The sequence below is a fragment of the Geotrypetes seraphini genome, chromosome 5, assembly GCF_902459505.1.
Source record: "Geotrypetes seraphini chromosome 5, aGeoSer1.1, whole genome shotgun sequence".
Classification (NCBI taxonomy): domain Eukaryota; kingdom Metazoa; phylum Chordata; class Amphibia; order Gymnophiona; family Dermophiidae; genus Geotrypetes; species Geotrypetes seraphini.
Genome location: NC_047088.1, coordinates 120,564,228 through 120,584,515, shown reverse-complemented (window position 1 = coordinate 120,584,515; position 20,288 = coordinate 120,564,228). Strand labels below are relative to the sequence as shown.

Below are 20,288 nucleotides of genomic sequence, written 5' to 3'. Positions count from 1 at the left end.
GCACGCTTACAGTCCAGAGTATGAAGAGCTGTTTCTCCAGGATGATAATGAGGCTTTGGAAAAAACACTGGAAGTACAATAGATTGGTTGAGGTGAAATTCTGAAACCACTTAGGATGAGTACAGAGGACTACCTTGTCGTGATGAAATACTGTGAAAGGTGGGTCCGCTACTAAAGCTTGTAGCTCGCTGACCTTGTGTGCGGACGTAAGAGCAATGAGAAAAAACACTTTCCAAGTAAGATATTTAAGATGAGCTGAATCCATTGGTTCAAAAGGAGGCTTCATCAATTGAGCAAGAACTTTGAGATCCCAAACCACAGGAGGAGGTTTGACATTGAAAAGTCCTTTCATAAATCTGGAAACCACAGGATGAGCCGAAAGGGGTTTCCCTTCAACAGGCTGAAGAAAAGCAATGATTGCACTAAGATGGACTCGAATGGATGTGGATTTGAGACCTGATTGTGATAAGTGGAACAGGTAATCCAAAACTGAAGACAAAGAGGTAGATTGAGGCTCCTTGTGATGAGTGGTGCACCAAGCAGAAAATCTAGTCCATTTCTGATTGTAGCATTGACTAGTGGTAGACTTTCCATAAGCCTATAAAATGTCCTGTACAAATTGAGAAAACTGTAGAGTGGCAGTTAAGTGGAGAGGCACCAAGCAGTCAGGTGTAGAGAATGCAGGTTGGGATGAAGTAGAGACCCCTGACTGTGTAAGCAGAGGGAAAAACTGGTAGAGGCAGTGGCTCCCTGCTGCTGAGTTGAAGTAGAAGGAAGGGAGAACCAAGGTTGCCTGGGCCACCGAGGAACTATCAGAATCATGGTGGCATGCTCCCGTTTGAGTTTGACAAGAGTCTTGAGAATCAGAGGAAATGGAGGGAATGCATATAGAAACTGATTCGCCCATTCCAGAAGGAAAGCATCTGCCTTGAGGTGATGAGGAGTGTATATCCTGGAGCAGAACTGAGGCAGTTTGTGGTTATGGGGAGATGCAAAGAGATCTATCTGAGGAGTTCCCCACTGAGAAAAAATGTGATGGAGAGGCGAAGAATTGAGTGTCCATTCGTGAGCTTGTAGTAGATGACTCAGTTTGTCTGTCAGACAGTCTTTCTCTCCTTGAATGCAGACTGCTTTCATCAAGGTGTTGTGTTGGATTGCCCAGTGCCACACCTTTTGAGCCTCCTGACAAAGAGGGAGAGATCCTGTTCATCCCTGCTTGTTGACATAGTACATGACTACTTGGTTGTCTGTTCGAATAAGGACTACATGATCGTGAAGATGATGTTGAAAAGCTTTGAGAGCATTGAAAATCGCTCTGAGTTCCAAAAGATTGATCTGTGCTTGACCAATGGCCTTGAATATGGAGAGCGTCGAGATGACCCCCCCCCCCCCATGTAGGTCGAGGAATCTGTCGTGAGTACCTTCTGATGAGGGGGGTGTCTGAAACAGTAAACCTCTGGAGAGATTGGAAGAGAGCATCCACCAATGGAGAGACTGTCTCAATGAAGGAGTCACTTTGATGTGTTGAGAGTGGGTTGCAAGCCTGCGCCCTCTCAGTTGCCAGGGACCACTGAGGAATTCTGAGGTGAAGAATGGCAAAAGGAGTCACATGAACTGTCGAGGCCATGTGACCTAGAACCATCATGTGTCTTGCGGAAATTGTAGTCAAGGAAGACACTGTGGCAGAGACGAATGACAGCATCCTGACGTTGTTGAGGAAGGAATGCTCTGAGTCGGACAGTATCCAGGACAACTCTGATGAACTGTAAATTCTTAGAGGACTGCAACTGGGATTTGGGAAAGTTGCTTTCGAATCCCAAACTTTGTAGGAACCACGTAGTTCGTTGGGTCGCTACAATAACCCCTTGAGACGTGAATCCTTGATGAGCCAGTCGTCCAGGTATGGAAACACCTGGAGCCCATGGTTCTGCAGAGCTGCTGCTTCTGCAAATAAGCACTTGGTGAACACCCTTGGAGATGAAACCAGGCCAAAACATAGAAACAGAGTATGATGGCAGAAAAAGGCCGACGGCCCAACAAGTCTGCCCACTCAAGAACCCTCCCTCCTCCCTTCGGGAATCCATCTTTTAAGTGACCCCACCTGTCTGTCCCATCGTCCCTTGAAGTCGAGCGTGGTTTTGGCCTCGACTACCTGACATGGAAGACTATTCCATCGATCAATTATCCTTTCGGTGAAGAAATACTTCCTGGTGTCCCCATGAAATCTCCCCCCCCCCCCCCCCCCCTGAGTTTTAGCGGATGCTCTCTTGTCGCCGTGGGACCCATAAGACAAAAAGATTTCTTCCTCCACATCAATATGGCCCATGATGTATTTGAATGTTTCTATCGTGTGTCCCCTTTCTCAGCGCTCTTCGAGAGAATATAAGCACAGCCTGCTCAAACATTCTTCATATGGGAGATTTTTTAGTCCTGACCATCCCAGTGGCCATTCGCTGAATAGACTCCATTCTCTTCACATCCTTTTGATAATGTGGCCTCCAAAACTGAACACAGTACTCCAGATGAGGTCTCACTATTGATCTGTACAACGGCAATAGAACTTCAGGCTTACGACTGATAAAGCTCCTTCTGATGCAGCCCAGCATTTGTCTAGCTTTTGCTGTTGCTTTCTTCACCTGATTCGCAGCTTTCATATCTTCCCAGATGATTACTCCCAAGTCCCGTTCTGCTACAGTTCTTGTTAGGTTATCACTATTCAGGGTGTATGTTCTGCATGGATTTCTGCTACCAAGGTGCATAACCTTACATTTTTTGGCATTAAAATTCAGTTGCCAAGTACTGGACCATTGTTCTAGTAAAAGTAGGTTCTGCTCCATAGCGCTGGGCATGATTGCACTATCAGGTTCTGCTGCACTACCTACAATGTTGCATAGTTTAGCGTCATCGGCGAATAATGTAATTTTACCTCGAAGTCCCTGAGGCAGATCCCTTATAAAGATATTGAATAGTATTGGGCCCAAGACCAAGCCCTGTGGCACTCCAATGGACACTTCCGACATTTGAGGGAATACCATTTACCATTACCTTTTGGAGTCTACCGCTAAGCCAGTCTTCTACCCATGCAGTCAGTGTTTCTCTGTATTGGAAATGCAGATTTACCACCTGAAATCTGAGGAACTGTCGAGAGGCTGGATGAATGGGAATGTGAGTGTAAGCCTCTGAGATCTAGAGAACGTAACCAATCATTCTGATCCAGAAGGGGGTATAATGATGTTAGAGACAGCATGCAAAATCTCTCCCTGACAAGAAATTTGTTGAGGGCTTCGAGATCCAAAATGGGTCACCTATCGCCCGTCTTCTTCGGAACTAGAAAGTAACAGGAGTAAAACCCCCGGCTCTGCTGTTCCAGTAGAACCTCCTCGATGGCACGGAAACGAAGCAGAGCTGGAGCTTCCTGAAGAAGAAGGGTGGTCTGGGATGAATTGGAAGGATACTATCTTGGAGGCAGATCTGGAGGAAACTGAATGAAATAAAGAGAGTATCCTTCCCTGATGATGGACAACACCCAGAGGTCTGATGTAATGATCTCCCATCGTTGATAAAACTGATGGCGACGATGTCCAATGGGAAGGGGCAAGGGCAGAGTTAGAACGATGGATGTTATGCTCTGTAGTAGCTGGTCAAAAAGGCTGAGAAGCCTTAGGTGCAGCAGAAATCTGAGGTTTCTGCTGCCTCTGTTGCTGTTGAGGTTTTTTAGGAGGCACCCTGGTATAAAAAGCTGCCCTCTGTGGAAAACGCCGCTGGTAAGATGGTAAAGGCCTGAAACCCTTAGAGGTGGAAGGTTTAGGCTTAGGACGAATGATGGAAGCAAAAGACTTCTGATGTTCAGACAACTTCTTAGTGGCTTCCTCGATGTAGTCATCAAACAAGTCAGTGCCCTGGCAAGGAATATTAGCTAGGCGATCTTGTAGGTTAGGGTCCATGTCGACAGTACAAAGCCAGGCAAGCCGGCGCATGGTCACTGAGAAGACGGCGGCCCTTGAGGAAAGCTCAAATGCATCATAGGAAGATTGAAGGAGATGCATGCGGAGTTGGTTCAGAGTAGTAATGGTATTCCTGAAAAGCTGTAAGACGGTGTTGAGGAAAGTATTGAAATATGCAGGTAATGTGTCAACTAAATGCTTGAAGAGATAAATATAAAGTTGTAATTCAAAACCCTGGTTGTCAGAGAATTCTGATACAAACGGCAGCCAAACTTGTCCATGGTACTGCCTTCTCTTCCTGGCAGGACAGTAGCAAACTTTGGAAGGGTTGTTCCTTTTCAAAGAGGACTCCACGAGAAGGGACTGATGTGATAACTGAGATTTCTCAAAGCTCTTGCAATGGATCATTCTATAACGGGATTCCAGCTTGCTTGAAACAGCAGGAATGCAATAAGGTGTTTCAAGGTTCCTCTTGAAAATATTTTCAGAGACTCCACAGGAGGTCGAGACATACCCATCTCCTCTAAGTACTCAGTAGTGTACTTGGAATCAGAGCCTAAAGTAATCTTGAGCTCCTTACTCATTTGACATAGAAAAGTTGAGATCTGTTCCAAGGTAGGTTGACCTTGAAGCGCCTCAAAGAGCAGAGAACGAGGGTGAGGCTTCCCTGGAGTACTAACAACAGAGGCCTGAATAAGCAGGGATAGACGACTCATTGGGAGAAGAATCCCTTGATGGAGGAGGCATCCTCGACTTCAGAGTAGAAAGCCTCAAAGTTCCTCGAGGTGTAAAGAGGCGAGGCATTTCTTGAGAGGATCCGTGCCTCGATGAATGCCTCGATGGATGCCTCAACTGGTGTGGAGAACAGTGCCTTGAACCAGGCAGCTCTCGCTGTTGAGGAGTCTTTGCCCTATGCCTCGGAAAGGACGATGCCTTATGTGAGGAACGAGGGCTGGAGATCAAGACACCACAAGAGATTGAACTCCTGATGTCGAGGCATCTCGAGGCACTGTGAAGGACTCGGCTCCTTGATTAGCATGCTCATGCTCCAGACGAAACACTCGCAAAAAAATTGACTCTTACATACTGAGTGTGGAATCCTCTCGAGGCACTCCCAAGGACTCGACTCCTTGTATAGAGTGAGTGGATTCAGCTTGAGGCCCAGCCAAGGACTTGACGCCAGGTGAAACTGCTGAGTGCTCAGGCTGGACTGCAGGAAGCAGAGTCGAGGCCACAGGAAGTTTGGCAAGGATATTGCCCGACTGATGATCCAAAATGGTTTGGATCACAGCCTCCAAACTTGACTCTGAGACTGGAGGGTCTGGAACTTTTTGTGGAGTAGTCTCCGAGGAAGAACGACATGCTTCTTTGGCAACTTGATAACTACTGCTGGCACCTGACCTGAGGGCGGCAGCGAGGCAAGCGTCTCGTCAGGAGAGGACTTAGCAGATTTGCTCGAGGATGAAGAGGCCCTGAACGAGGCAGGCTTTATCAAAGGCGAAGCCGAAGTTGAGGCAGAAGGCGGAACCCCCATGAGAGGCTTAACCGGATTTGAGGTCAAGACCGGGTGAAGGGGATCCATACCGCCAAAAAGCTTCTCCACCTGAACTCGACAATGCTTGTGGGCTCGAGGTTGAAGGGTAGCACAGCGAGCACACGACTCCAGACGATAGTCAGGTCTGAGACACTGAATACACCACCTATGTGGGTCAGTGAGGGAGATCGCACGCTGGCAACAGGTACACTTTTTAAAGCTGTAACTGGCCTGGACATAGGCAGGAAGATGGCCTCAGCAAAATCGAAACCCAGCGGCGGGGGGCACAAGGCAGGCCCCGCCGTGACAAATGAAAGAAAAGTAAAGTTGGTTTGTTTGGGGGGGGTTGTTTTTTTTTAAAAAAAAAGAAAGAAAAATGCGCAAGAAACACAGTGACCCTGTTATCAAAACAAAAAAAAAGCACAAGCCGCAGTGAGAGAAGGCACGAAGTAGAAGAGTCTAGCGGAGAGCGTCGAATACACAACTTCTCGGCTCCGCGGAAAACTGAGAACTGAGGAGATGCGCACCCTTGTGTGGGCGGGAAGGCACTTTTGCATGTGCAGCAGTCGCAAACTTTCTAAGTTCTGCAAGCAAATCAGCTTGCGAAGCTGTCCGCATCTGGGCTCCATGAATGACGTCACTCACATGTTGAGAATAGGCTGCCTGCTTGTTCTGGGATAATTATGTATTCAATTCAGCCCTGTATAGTGCACCAAATACATTATTCGTATTAGGCCAAATAGCAATTTATATTCAAATACGAATAATCCGGGACTCCACTGTGCTAAACCCTACTGAAATAAACACTTCTCAAATTTCACATTGCTCCTTTTATTTGATCTGTTAAAACTCAATGCCCGTTATTTGTTTCCAGTCAATTAATATTCGTATTCAGTCTAATAATAAAATAAGCTATAAGCTAATCAATATAGTTCTAATTTCCTACACTTTTATACAGCGAACAATCCAGTCTCTACTTACTAAGTAGGTCGTCCCATGTAGATTCCTGGTGTAGGTGTGTGAGGTCTTTTTGTTATTGAAAAATCAACACGAATCCTTCGTCCATCAAGTTCCATGCCATTTGCACGCTCTTTAGCCTTTAAAAAAATTAAATTAAAATAGGTATTTTCATGACTAAAACCTTAGTGGGATTTGACCAATAAAGTTCCATTTGCTAAATACAAATGAACAAATTCAAAACATATGATGAAGCTAACATCAGAAAAACATTTAAAAAAATAGTCATGTACAAATTTCAAGCTGAGGTAACTTATTACAATTCTTACTCGTGCTCTGCATGTATGATGCTTTGTCCTTCACATTGAATCATATTGGATCGTTGACATTTTTATACATGAATGCAGGAACAAATAACCTTCCTACAAGGGAACTGCCACAAAAAAATCAAAAATAGCAAAGTGAAACAAAATTTTTAAAAGTATATTTATTAAAAGATTCCACAAGGATAAAAATACCAAATAATAAAAAAGTCAAAATATCAATTGAAGAGCATAAATTATAAAGTAGTGACTGACAACTTGCTCAATTCCATACTTGAATAAAAGCAGGAGGTAGCCACTCCCCCCTCCCCCCCCAAATAAAAAGTTTACTTTATAACAATGCTATACCAAGAATACCATAACATAACATAAAATTTAATTTATTGATTTTTTTTTTAAATTCAATTCATATCCTAAACACTAACAAAATTTATTTCATCTACATTTAAAATCTACAATATCATGTAATACAAACTGCAAAGTGCTACTAATAACAAAATCATAGGCTGGGAAAAGCTACAGGTACTATCTAAAGCTTTAAAGTAGAGTCCATCAATCAATCTTCAAAGTTCTTAATGATGTTAAATTTTGAAGCCATTCAGGCCCAATGAAGCTCACTTAACTTGATGATGAGTCAATTAAAGTCCCAATATCTCGAGTAGTAATCTGTAGGCTTGACCAGGCCAGTTGTTCCTTATATTAATGATCCAATTAGAAATGCTGAATCAGTTCTGAGGTTCTCTCTTCTTAATCCTTAAAGTTTTCCAGTTTTAATAAATTATATTGATCAATCTCCATAAGCCTGCAACTCCAGACAATAGTGAGAAGTGAAAGTATAAACCAAGGACCAGGTAGCAGCTTTACAAATTTCCTCAATAGGTGTGGATCTGAGGAAAGCCACTGAAGCTGCCATTGTTCTGACTTTGTGTAGTTTTAATCCAGCCTGGGCATAGCAGAAGGAGATACCAGATATTCTAAGTTCCAACAGATTGATGTGACACTGACAATCCGTACTGGTCTAGGAGGAGTGTGTGGCGCAGTGGTTGGATCTACAGCCTCAGCACCCTAGGGTTGTGGGTTCAAACCCCGCGCTGCTCCTTGTGACCCTAGGCAAGTCACTTAATCCTCCGTAGCTCCAGGTATGTTAGATAGATTGTGAGCCCACCGGGACAGAGAGGGAAAATGCTTGAGTACCTGAATGTAAAAATCGCTTAGATAACCTTGATAGGCGGTATATAAAATCCTAATAAAAATTTGAAAATTTGAAATTTGTCTAGTGGCCTTGAGTCCGGAGACCATCGAGATGAGCCCCCCAAGCGTAGGTCGTGGAATCTGTTGTGAGGACCTTTTGATGAGGGAGAGTTTGAAACGGCAAGCCTCTGGAGAGATTGGAAGAAAACATCCACCAGCGGAGAGACTGTCTCAACAAAGGAGTGACTGCAATGTGTCGAGAGAGTGGGTTGCAAGCCTGCGTCCGAGATGCCAGGGTCCACTGAGGAATTCCAAGATGAAGTTTGGCAAAAGGAGTCACGTGTACTGTGGAGGCCATGTGACCTAGGAGTACCATCATGTGTCTCGCTGAGATTGAAGAGCGGGAAGACACTGCAGGACAGAGTTCATGAGCCGCCTCCAGACGTTGTTGCGGAAGGAATGCTTAGTTGGATAGTGTCCAGAACAGCTCCGATGAACTGTAGATGGGATTTGGGAAAGTTGATTTTGAATCCCAAGCTTTGTAGGAACCACGTAATCCGTTGGGTCGCTACAATAACCCCCTGAGATGTTGAATCCTTGATGAGCCAGTCTAAGTAGGGGAACACCTGAAGACCATGGTTCCTTAGAGCTGCTGCTACCACCACCAGGCACTTGGTGAACACTCTGGGAGATGAAGCCAGGCCAAAGGGTAGCATTCAGTATTGGTAATGCAAATTCCCCACCTGAAATCTGAGATATTGATGGGAGGTCAGATGAATGGGAATATGAGTATAAGCCTCCTTGAGATCCAGAGAGCATAACCAGTCGTCCTGTTCTAGAAGGGGGTAAAAAGACGCCAGGGACAACATGCAAAATTTTTCTTTGACTAAAAATTTGTTGAGAGCCCTGAGATCCAGAATGGGTTGCAGATCGCCCGTCTTCCTCGGAACTAGGAAGTAACGGGAGTAAAACCCCCTGTTCTGGTGTTCCAAAGGAACTGGTTCAATTGCATGGAGACGAAGCAGAGCTTGAGCTTCCTGAAGAAGGGCGGTCTGGGATGGACTGGACGGATACTCTCTTGGAGGAAGCTCTGGAGGAACCTGAGTGAAATGAAGAGTATTCTTCCCTGATGATTGACAGCACCCAGAGGTCGAATGTAATGGTCTCCCATCGGTGTTAAAAATTATGGAGACGACCTCCTATAGGGGGAAGAGAGGACCGAGACAGAAACAGAACGACGGATGGATGTTATGCTCTGTTTTAAACAGTCAAAAAGGCTGCGCAGCCTTAGGTGCAGCAGAAGGCTGAGGTTTCTGTTGCTGTTGTTTCTTGGGAGGCACTCGATTGTAAAGAGCCGCCCTCGGAGTATAACACCTCTGGAAAATTGGTGGAGGGCATGAAGGTTTCACAGGAGCTGGCTTAGGCTTTAGTCTGACAATGGAAGCAAAATATTTTTCATGTTCAGACAATCTCTTAGTGGCTGCCTCTATGGGTTCATCAAAGAGGTCATTGCCTGCACAATGGATGTTAGCCAGGCAGTCCTGAAGATTAGGGTCCATGTCAATGGTGCGAAGCCAGGCCAAGCGGCGCATTGCTACAGAGAAAGCAGTGGCCCTGGCTGACAATTCAAAGGCATCGTAAGAGGACTGAAGATGCAATATGAGTTGTGACAGAATAGCAATAACTTCTTGGAATTCAAAGTACTTCTGTGTATCCAGGTAATTTAGAAATGAGGGAAGAAGATCAATGAGGAACTTGAGATAATAACAAACTTAAAATTATAATTAAGGACTTTGGAAGACATCATAGCATTTTGATAAAGACGACATCCAAACTTGTCCATAGTTTTCCCCTCCCTTCCAGGAGGAACAGTAGCATAGACTCTGGAAGGATGGGATCTTTTTAAGGAGGATTCCACAGGAAGGGATTGGTGAGACAACTGCGAATTCTCAAATCCTTTACAATGCAGAGTTCTATACCTGGAGGTCAATTTGGCTGGAACAGCAGGAATGGTATAAGAGGTCTCCAGACAGCGTGTGAAAGTCTGAGACAAAAGCTGGTGAAGAAGAAGCTTAAGTGACTCTGCAGGAGGTTGAGGGAGATGCATGACTTTGAGATACTCCTTAGAGCAGTGTTTTCAACCTTTTTACATCTATGGACTGAAAGAAATAAAAGAATTATTCAGTGGACCGGCATCGGTCCGTGGACCAGTGGTTAAAGAACACTGGGCTAAGTCATGGGCCAGACCCTGCCCATCCCTACCCAATCTCTACCCCAGACCCTGCCCCCATAATAATATTAATTGCACCTTGCATGTCCCGTGCCTCATCTGGAAGCCTTCCCTCCGATGTTGCAACGTCAGAGAGAAGGCTTCCGGTTCAGGCGCAGGATGCCCATAGGAGCCACTGCCTGTGACTTTGTGCACCGAATCAGTTAGGAAGAGGGAGCTGGCTCAAAGATAACGCCTCATCGATCGCACCGTGGACCGGCAGTTGAAGAACACTGTTTTGGGCATGATGCACGTGCTGGCCCTGTGGACTGGCACTGGTCTATGGACCGGTGGTTGAAGAACACTGCCTTAGAGTACTTAGAATCAGCGTCTAATTGAAGTTCTAGGTCATTAGCCATCTGGCGAAGAAAAGGAGAGAAAGACAGCTGATCCGCCAAGGCCTTGCCCTGAGAGACTTGATGACCTTGAGGCGGCCTGGGTCGGAGGGGAAGCTTCTCTGGAGAAATGACCATCAAGAATATGGAGACTTGGATGAGGCAATGGAAGCAGCTGAGTTCTCGAGGTCTGGAAGCAGAGACCTCTGGTGGTCTGGAATGAGGCCTAGATGAAGAAGGTTGCTCTTTGGAATTAGATCTATGCCTGGATGGATGCCTCGATGAAGGCCTTGATCGACAACAAGAGTGGTGTGTGGAAGCAGGTCTCGAGAATCGAGGAGACTTCGCCCTAGAGATGGAAGTAGGCAATGCTACCGGTGAATGGATAGGGCTAGAAGCAGTAGATCGAAACTCAGGAGGTTTGATGGAGGAATCTCAAAGCACTCCCAAAGATTCTGCTCCTTGTATGGAGTGTGAGGATTCCTGTCGAGGCACTCGCAAAGAATCTACTCCTTCCATAGAGTGCGTAGATGCCAGACCAGACATTCGCAAAGACTCTGCTCCTTGCATAGAGTGTAAAGGTTCAGCTCGAGGCTTAGGCAGAGGCTTAACTTCGCGGGAGACTGCCAATTGCCCAGTCTGGATTAGAGAAGACAGTGTCGGCCCAAATTTGGTCAGTAATTGAACAAACAGCTGCTCTAACATGGTCTGGAAAGAAGCCAGCAAAGATGGATCCATGTCTGAAACCGGACCACTTGCTGAGGCTATAGGCTCCAAAGTGGCAGTGGAGATGTGCTTCGACTTAGAAGTCTTGGAAAGCTTGAGGATCACCGCCGGAACCTGCTTAGATATCTGATCTGAGGGAAGCTCAGGGGAAGAGACAGCAGGTTTACTCGAGGTCAGAGACGTCCCGAACGAGGAAGGTCTGATGAGGCTCGAGGTCATGGAAGCAGGAGGACCCTCGGCGGAAGATGGGGCCGAGGTAGTGCTCGAGGTCAAGGGTGTGACTGAAGAGTCCATCCCGAAAAGTTTCTCCACTAAAATCCAATGACGTTTACGGGCTCGAGGTTGAAGAGTAGCACAGCGCTCGCATGACTTAGGATTATGGTCAGGCCCAAGGCACCAACGGTGTGGGTCCGTGAGGGAAATTGCATGCTGGCACTGACTATACTTCTTGAAGCCCGTTGCTGACCAGGACATAGGAGGGAAAATAGCTGCAGCGAAATCGAAGCCCACGGGCTGTGGCCGAGCAGCCTGCCCCACCAGTCGAACTTAGAAAAAAAATAATAAAGTCTCTTTTTCTTTTTTTTAAACTAAAATAAAATAAAGAAACAGCGATTCATGATGAAAGAACACAAACCACGGTGAGAGAAGGCACGAAGTAACAAAGTTTAGCCCACACTATCAAAGACGGACTTCTTGGCTCTGAGGAAAACTGAGAACTGAAGAGACTCGCCCTATGCTGGGAGGGGAGGCACTCACGGTTGCGCGGTGCAGCTGACTCAAAACTTCTACGTTTCTATAAGCAAGTCTGCTTGCGAGGCTGTCCGCTCCCTGCTTGTCCTGGGATAACCACAGATTGCCGGGGCAACCAAGGTGCTATGAGTATCATAGTGGCCAGCTGTTAGTGAAGTATGAACAGAGTTTTCACACAGAGAGGTATAGGAGGGAATGTTTAGGTGGTCTGCTCCTCCTCCTTTAATTCCAGAAGGAGAGGAGTGGTGATCCTGTTTCATAAACAATTGCCGTTACATATACATAAAGTCCTGCAGGATAAGGAAGGGAGATGTGATAGTTTTGGGGAATTCTGGGGTCAGAAATGGCTGTTTTGTAACCTTTATGCTCCCAATGTGTATAGTCACTGCTTCTTCTCTGAGTTGTTTGCCAAGGTTGCCATGTACCAACTCCTTGTGGGGGAAGACTTCAACATAATAGCAGATCCATCTGTGGATTTTATACAAGCTAAATCTTGTCCAGGGGACCATGGAGCCAAGGGGGTAAATTTTTTATCTGACCATCTGCATCTGTTAGATATGTGGTGGACTTTGCACCCTACTGAACACACCTACACATTCTATTCCCACCCTCACAATGTATACGCCCGCCTGGATTATTTTCTGGCATGGCCCTCTTTGCTCCCGCAATTAGAGGGCATTTCTATTGAAAAGGTTCCCTTATCGGACCATTCCCCGATGACAATGTCAGTTCGGCTCACGGCAGAGCCTTCGCAGCGCGGATGGCAGTTTCCGAGTCATCTGTATAGGGATCTGGAGTTCCGTCAGTTCCTCAGAGACCAGTTGCTGGAGTATTGTCGCAACAATAAGATACCTGACATTGACTCTGTGCTCTTCTGGGTGGCTGCCTGCGTACGTCTTCAAGGCTCACTTCCATGGATGTTAATTTTTCCGCTTGATCTCCATTGAAGATCTGCTTGGGTTCCAATATTTTGGGTATGTCTTCATTTGTAAATACAGACGAAAAGAACACATTAACTCTTTCTGATACTTCTTTCTCCTCCTTCACCATTCCCTTCCTGTCTCCGTCGTCAAGCAGTCCCACCTCCTCCCTAGCCAGCTGCTTCTCTTTAACATATCTAAAGAACGGTTTGAAATTTCGTGCTTCCCTGGCTAGCCTCTCTTCATACTCTCTTTTGGCTTTTTGACCCACACGGTGACATTCTTTTTGATACTTCCTGTGCTCTTTCCAGTTCCCCTCAGTTTTGTCCTTTTTCCATTTCTTGAATGAATTTTTCTTATTGCCTATCGCTTCCTTCACTATTTTAGTTATCCACGCCGGGTCTTTTCTTCGACTCTTTTTGCACCACTTTCTGAATCTTGGGATATACAGATTTTGCGCCTCACTCACTGTGTCCTTGAAAAAAGACCAGGCATGTTCTACTGTTTGCCATTTCTTGGAAGTGTTCCTAAGTTTCTTCCTTACCATTTCCCTCATTGCTTCGTAATTTCCTTTCCTGAAGTTGAAAGTTGTCGCTATGGTTCTCTTTCCTTTCGGTATTCCTACTTCAACCTTGAACTTGATCATATTATGATCGCTGTTTCCCAACGGTCCCACTACTTCTACTTCCTTTGCAGGTCCCCTTAACCCATTTAGGATTAGATCCAGAATGGCATTTCCTCTCGTTGATTCAATAACAAGCTGCACCATGAAGCAATCTTGTGTAGCCTCCAGGAATTTTATCTCCCTAGCACATTTTGAGCTTCCAAGATTCCAGTCTATCCCGAGATAGTTGAAGTCTCCCATAATAACCGTGTTACCGCTTTTGCATACTCACTTCATCTCGGCTTCCATTTCTTCATCAATATCCCCAGTTTGCCCGGGTGGGCGATAGTATAGGCCCATCTTTATTTCAGGCCCTTTCCTACCCGGTATTTTAACCCATAGCGATTCCAGCTTGTTGGTCGTCTCTGCTGTGTCCATTCTTGTCAATTGTATGCTTTCTTTTATGTATAGGGCTATTCTACCTCCTATCTGTCCTGACCTGTCCTGGCGATAGAGCTAGTACCCCGGCAGTGCTGAATCCCATTTGTTATCTTCACTCCACCATGTTTCAGAGACTCCAATGATGTCTATGTCCTCTGCATTGGCCATGGCTTCTAATTCCCCAATTTTGTTTCTTAGACTCCTTGCATTAGTATATATGCAATTTAGATCCTGGTGTTTTCTTGTCTTCATTTCCTTTCCCTGCGCTTCGGTCTTTAGCTTCTTCTCTTGTGCTATAATCCTTCCAACCTCTCCTTCTGGGTTAGTCAACTCCTATAATTTGCCCATTGTTTCTTTCCAGCCTTTTTTCCCTTTAGTATCTTCAAGGGATACCTTCTTCCGAATCGTCGACGCTTGGTCGACTGTCGGCTTTCCCCTTCTTCTTAGTTTAAAGCCTGTTCTATTCCTCTCCTGATGTTGTTTGCTAGGAGTCTAGTTCCCGCCGCACTCAGGTGCAGTCCATCTCTCCTGTAGTGCTTGCTCTTGCCCAAGAACGTTGTCCAGTTCTTCACGAAGTGGAATCCTTCTTCCACACACCATCTCCTCAGCCAAAAGAAAAGATTTATAAATTATAGTTTTATCTCATGCGTGTTCCCGGCTCAAACTGGAAGGAGGGAGTGAAAGGGAAAAGGATTCTGGGCCAAGGGGATGAAGACGGAAAGAAAAACCCACAGCAGGAAAGAAAGGGAAGGACAGGCAGGTGAGCCAGATGCTAGAAGCGGGGGGGGGGGGGGGGGGGAAGATAGAGGGAAAAAAGCTAGATCGGGTTGAAAAGAAGAGACACACTGGTATGGAAGAGGAAGATAGGGAAAATCTGGACACAGGAAGGTAACAGAAAGAGGGGAAATTATGTGCATGGGGCATAGGGACAGAGACATAAAGGGGACATGCCATGGGGATGATATATGGACACGGGGGGGGGGGGGCAATGGCAGATGCAATGGCAGATACATAGGGGAGATATTATAAATGGGGAAAATAGGAGAACAGAAGTGAGATGGTTTGTGGGGATGGGACAGGGACCGAGCTCGCAGGCTCCAGTGGTTTGCACAAATTACATTGTAACGTGCCATGAAAATAAGAGGGAGGAAGGTAGATAGATAGGCCACGCGAGAGGAGCTGAAGGGTGGTAGAAAGGAACAGATGGTAAAGGAGGGAGGGAAGGGTGGTGGAGGAAAGGAATAGGACAGACATTGAAGGAGGGTGGAGAGGAACAGACCCTGAAGGGAAATGTGGAAGACAGAGTGGGAAGAAGACAGATGCCAGACTATGGGGGAGCGGAGGGAAGAAGATGGGTGCTAGACCAAATGGGGGGGGGGGGGGTGAAGGGAGAGGCACAGTAACAGCAAATGGAAGACGCAGAGAGAAGACACACAGTGGATGGAAGGAAATGAATGAGAAGATGTGGAAAGCAGAAACCAGACAACAAATGTAGAAAAAAAATTTTTATTTATTTATTTTTTGCTTTAGGATAAAGTAGTATATTAGTTGTGTTGATAAAAATTTATAAACAAAGCCCTGCCAGCTGAACATCTCTTTCTCTAGTTCAGCAGCAGGAACTTTGATTTATAAGAAAGGAATAAGCTAAATATTACAGTACTAAGGCTTATATGGATGCAGCGGGGACGGTGACTGGGCGGTGAAAGGGATGGCAGTGACAGTGACGGGGCGGTGAAGGGAACGGCGGTGAAGGGGCGGTGCAGAGGATGGTGGGCCGGGGACGGGGCGGTGACAGATTTTTTCCCCATGTCATTCTCTACTTCCGGATAACCGACTTTACAATCTAGTAGCTTTATTTTGTTTTATTCATGAGGGGTGGACAGGTCACTTCAGGTACTCCCCAAGGCGGGTGGCTCGCTTCCTGGTGTGCTCTGCATTCTTTTTTGGCCTTATTACATATGCAATCCTCGTCGGTAACAAGGGGCTCCTCTAAACTGCGTCTTCTGCAGCCACTTCGGCTCACATGGAGGTGGTAGCGGAGAAAGCAGCTGAAAACACCTGATGCGTCGGTCATGCTGCCTTTGTGTGGTAATCTGGCCTTCCCCCTGGGGATCGGCTCTTCCTGGTTCCAGGACTGGGAGCAGAGGGGGTGCACAACCTTGCGAGACGGAGGTGGGGGTGGGAGTCTTCCCTACCGTTGCCCAGCTTTAGCAGCGGTGGGATATGCCGTCCCAACATTTTGGGGCATATCTTCAGGTCCGCCACTACTATACTTCATTACAGCAGAAACAGGGAGATGCTTGGCTCTGTGGTCCCCTGGATGCACAATTTTTCTTGATACCACCTGCCATGAATAAACTTTCAACCTGGTATCTGGTGTTGCGGGCGGCTTTGATTAAGGGTCCCAGTGGGGAGCTTGGCTTTCTGCGGGATCAGCAAGAGTTCCTTGCTTTGTTTGGTCATATTCAGGCCATGGGCAGCTCCATGGAGCTGCAGGAGATGCAATTTAAGATATTACACAGGGCTTATATTTCTAGGAAACAAGGGGCTACTATGGGACTGTGGGAGGGGGATATCTGTACTAAATGTCATCGTACTTCAGGGACTCTGGTTCATCATTTACTGGAATGCCCGTCCACGGCATTGTGGTTGCCTGTTCTTCTTTTTTTGGAAAAGATACTGCAACGCACTATTCCCTGGGATTATGGTATGCTCGTATCGGGAAATCAGAACGACTGATGGAGGCGGGCTTCTTTGTCCCTCAGAGGAAATTCATATACCTGGCAGCTCTGGTGGTGAAAAAACTAGTTTTGCACCATTAGGTGTTCAATCAGGTAGCTTCTTTTACTCATTGGCTCAATAGGATTGCTCAGGTGGCCCGCTATGAATTACATAGGGCCCCCAAGGGGGGAAGGGTGGAAGATCAATGCTATGCGGGTCTTTGGAAAGCTGCTTTGCTATTGTGTGAAGGCTTCAAGTACATAGGAGGATGGGAAATACATGGAAGGACAAGAAGCTATATTGCACTGATGGGCTACATATTACTACAGCAGGAAACAGAAACCTTTCAGAGATATTTAGACAATATGTTTCTAGGCATTTAAACTAGAAGGTGGGGGTGGTGTATGTATGAAGGACAATTATAGAGACCACCCCCGGCAAAAGAAAAGATGTGATAGTAGTAAAGATTGCAACATAAACAATATCAGCAACTCATTTTTTAGCATTGCAACAGAAAGTGAAACAAAACAAGAATCTATACGAAAAATGAGATTACCGCTGAAAAATAGCTGGAAAGCAATGACCACAAATGCTCGCAGTCTAAGCAACAAAGCCCTGATGTTAGAGGCAGATCTAGATATTGTCGCTATCACAGAGACATGGGTCAGTGAATCACATGGATGGGATGCAAACATACCGGGATATAATCTTTTTAGGAAGGACAGAGATGATCAAAAAGGTGGAGGAGTAGCACGGTTTCTATAAAGGACGATCGTGCCAAACGAATCTACTACATTTCTTTGAGGGGATAAGCAAACATTTGGACCAAGGTAGCCCCATTGACATAGTTTATCTGGATTTCCAAAAAGCCTTCGACAAGGTACCCCATGAGCGCCTGCTGAAGAAACTGTGGAACCACGGGGTGGAAGGGGACGTCCACAGATGGATCCAAAATTGGCTGGCGGATAGGAAGCAGAGGGTAGTAGTAAAAGGACACTACTCTGACTGGAAAGGGGTCACGAGTGGTGTCCCGCAGGGGTCAGTGCTGGGACCGCTGCTGTTCAATATATTCATTAACGATCTGGAAACGGGCACGAAATGCGAAGTTATCAAGTTCGCGGACGATACAAAACAATCCAAAAGGGTCAAAACTGTTGAGGAATGCAAAGAACTGCAGAGCGACCTGAACAAACTGTGTGAGTGGGCAAAAAGATGGCAGATGAGCTTCAATGTGGAGAAATGCAAGGTCTTGCACATGGGGAAAGGAAACCCCATGTACAGCTATACGATGGGAGGGAGGGTGATGGGGAAAGGCACCCTAGAAAAAGACCTGGGGGTTTTGGTGGATACAACAATGAAGCCAGCGGCGCAATGTGCAGCGGCCTCAAAGAAAGCGAACAGAATGCCGGGCATTATCAAAAAAGGTATCACTACCAGAACAAAGGAGGTTATCCTGCCATTGTATCGAGCAATGGTGCGACCACATCTGGAATACTGTGTCCAATACTTGTCACCGTACCTTAAGAAAGACATGGCGATACTTGAGAGGGTCCAGAGGAGAGCAACTAGGATGATAAAAGGAATGGAGAACCTTTCATATGCCGAAAGGTTAGACAAACTGGGGCTCTTTACCCTGGAAAAGCGGAGACTGAGAGGAGACATGATACAGACATATAAAATCATGAGAGACATAGAGAGGGTGGAGAGGGACAGATTCTTCAGACTAGCAGGGACAACAAAAACAAGAGGTCACTCGGAAAAACTGAGAGGGGACGGATTCAAAACGAATGCAAGGAAGTTTTTCTTCACTCAGAGGGTGGTGGACACCTGGAACACGCTTCCAAAGGAGGTAATAGGACAGAGTACAATACTGGGTTTTAAAAAGGGACTGGATGACTTCCTGGAAGCGAAGGGGATTGCAGGGTATAGATAGAAGGTTACTCTACAGAACATAGATAGAAGGTTACTCTACAGAACAAAATCGAAAAGTGTATGTGAGTTTTAGGGTAGGGGCACTATCAGGTCCTGGACCTGAGGGGCCGCCACGTGAGCGGACTGCCGGGCACGATGGACCTCCGGTCTGACCCGACAGAGGCAAATCTTATGTTCTTATGTTCTCTCTATGTAAAGATCAATATTCAAGCGACTGAAATGCAAAGGACCTGGGGAGAGGAAGAAGTGATATGGATCGCTCTGAAAAGGTTAAGATGGAACTTCTCTCTACGTAGGTGTAGTCTACAGACCTCCGACTCAATCGCAGCAAATTTATAAGGATATGATTGTGGATATCCAAAAGTTTGGAAGGAAAGAGGAAGTGCTGCTGTTGGGAGATTTCAACCTGCTGGATGCGGACTGGAATGTTCCATCTGCGAAATCGGAAAGAAGTAGGGAGATTGTGGATGCCTTTCAAGAGGCTCTGCTCAGACAAATGGTGACGGAACCCACGAGGGAAAAAGCGATATTGGATCTGGTCCTCACAAATGGAGAGAGTATCTCTAATGTTCGAGTGGGTGCTCACCTGGTTTGATATAACAGCTAAAGTGGAGAGCGGCCGCACGATACTTAAAGACCTAGATTTAAAACGTACGGACTTTAATGCAATGGGAGAGTAGCTGAAGAAAGAGCTGTTGGGATGGGAGGACCTAAGAGAAGTGGTAAGACAGTAGTCTAAGCGGAAAGGAGCAATAAAAATGGCTACGGACCTTTACGTGAAGAAAATTAATAAAAACAAGAGAAAAAGGAAGCCAATATGGTTCTCCAAACTAGTGACGGAGAAAATAAAGGCGAAGGTGTTGGCGTTCATGAAATATATAAAAACCCAAGAAGAGGAGTGCAGAAAAGACTAAAGGGGAAAACTGAAATAAGCCAAGAGAGAGATACGTTTGGCGAAAGCACAGGCGGAAGAACAAATAGCTAAAAATGTAAAAAAGGGATACAAAATTTTTTTCAGATATATTAGTGAAAGGAGGAAGCTGAAAAATGGAATTGCTAAACTAAAAGATGCTGGGAACTGATATGTGGAGAGTGATGAGGAAAGAGCAAATGTTCTAAACAAATACTTCTGTTCTGTGTTCACAGAAGAAAATCCTGGAGAAGGACCAAGATTGTCTGGCAAAGTTACACGAGAAAATGGAGTGGATTCTGCGCCGTTCACAGAGGAGCATGTTTGTGAGCAACTTGAAAAACTGAGGTGGACAAAGCAATGGGACCAGACGGGATCCATCCCAGGATACTAAGAGAGCTCAGAGAGCTTCTGGCGAGTCCTAGTAAAGACTTCTTCAACAAATCTCTGGAGACGGGAGTGATTACTGGGTATTGAAGGAGAGCGGATGTGGTCCCTATTCATAAAAGTGGTCACAGGGATGAAGCGGGAAACTACAGGCCGGTGAGCCTCACTTCAGTTGTTGGAAAAATAATAGAAGTGTTGCTGAAAGAAAGGATAGTGTACTTCCCTGAATCTAATCGGTTACAGGATCCAAGGCAACATGGCTTTACAAAAGGTAAATTGTGCCAAACAAACCTGATTGAATTTTTTGATTGGGTGAACAGAGAGCTGTATCGAGGACATATGCT

The 20,288-nt window shown here is 45.9% G+C and overlaps 1 protein-coding gene across 3 annotated transcripts in view; it reads right to left on the bottom strand.

The window, feature by feature from the left end:
• Nucleotides 1–20,288, bottom strand: part of TRA2B (transformer 2 beta homolog) — a 360,067-nt gene that overhangs the window by 74,823 nt on the left and 264,956 nt on the right. For all 3 annotated transcript variants that reach the window (XM_033947301.1, XM_033947302.1, XM_033947303.1), the window contains one exon: nucleotides 6,460–6,575. In XM_033947301.1, the coding sequence (XP_033803192.1) occupies nucleotides 6,460–6,575 (116 nt within the window). The remainder of the gene's footprint in view (nucleotides 1–6,459; nucleotides 6,576–20,288) is intronic.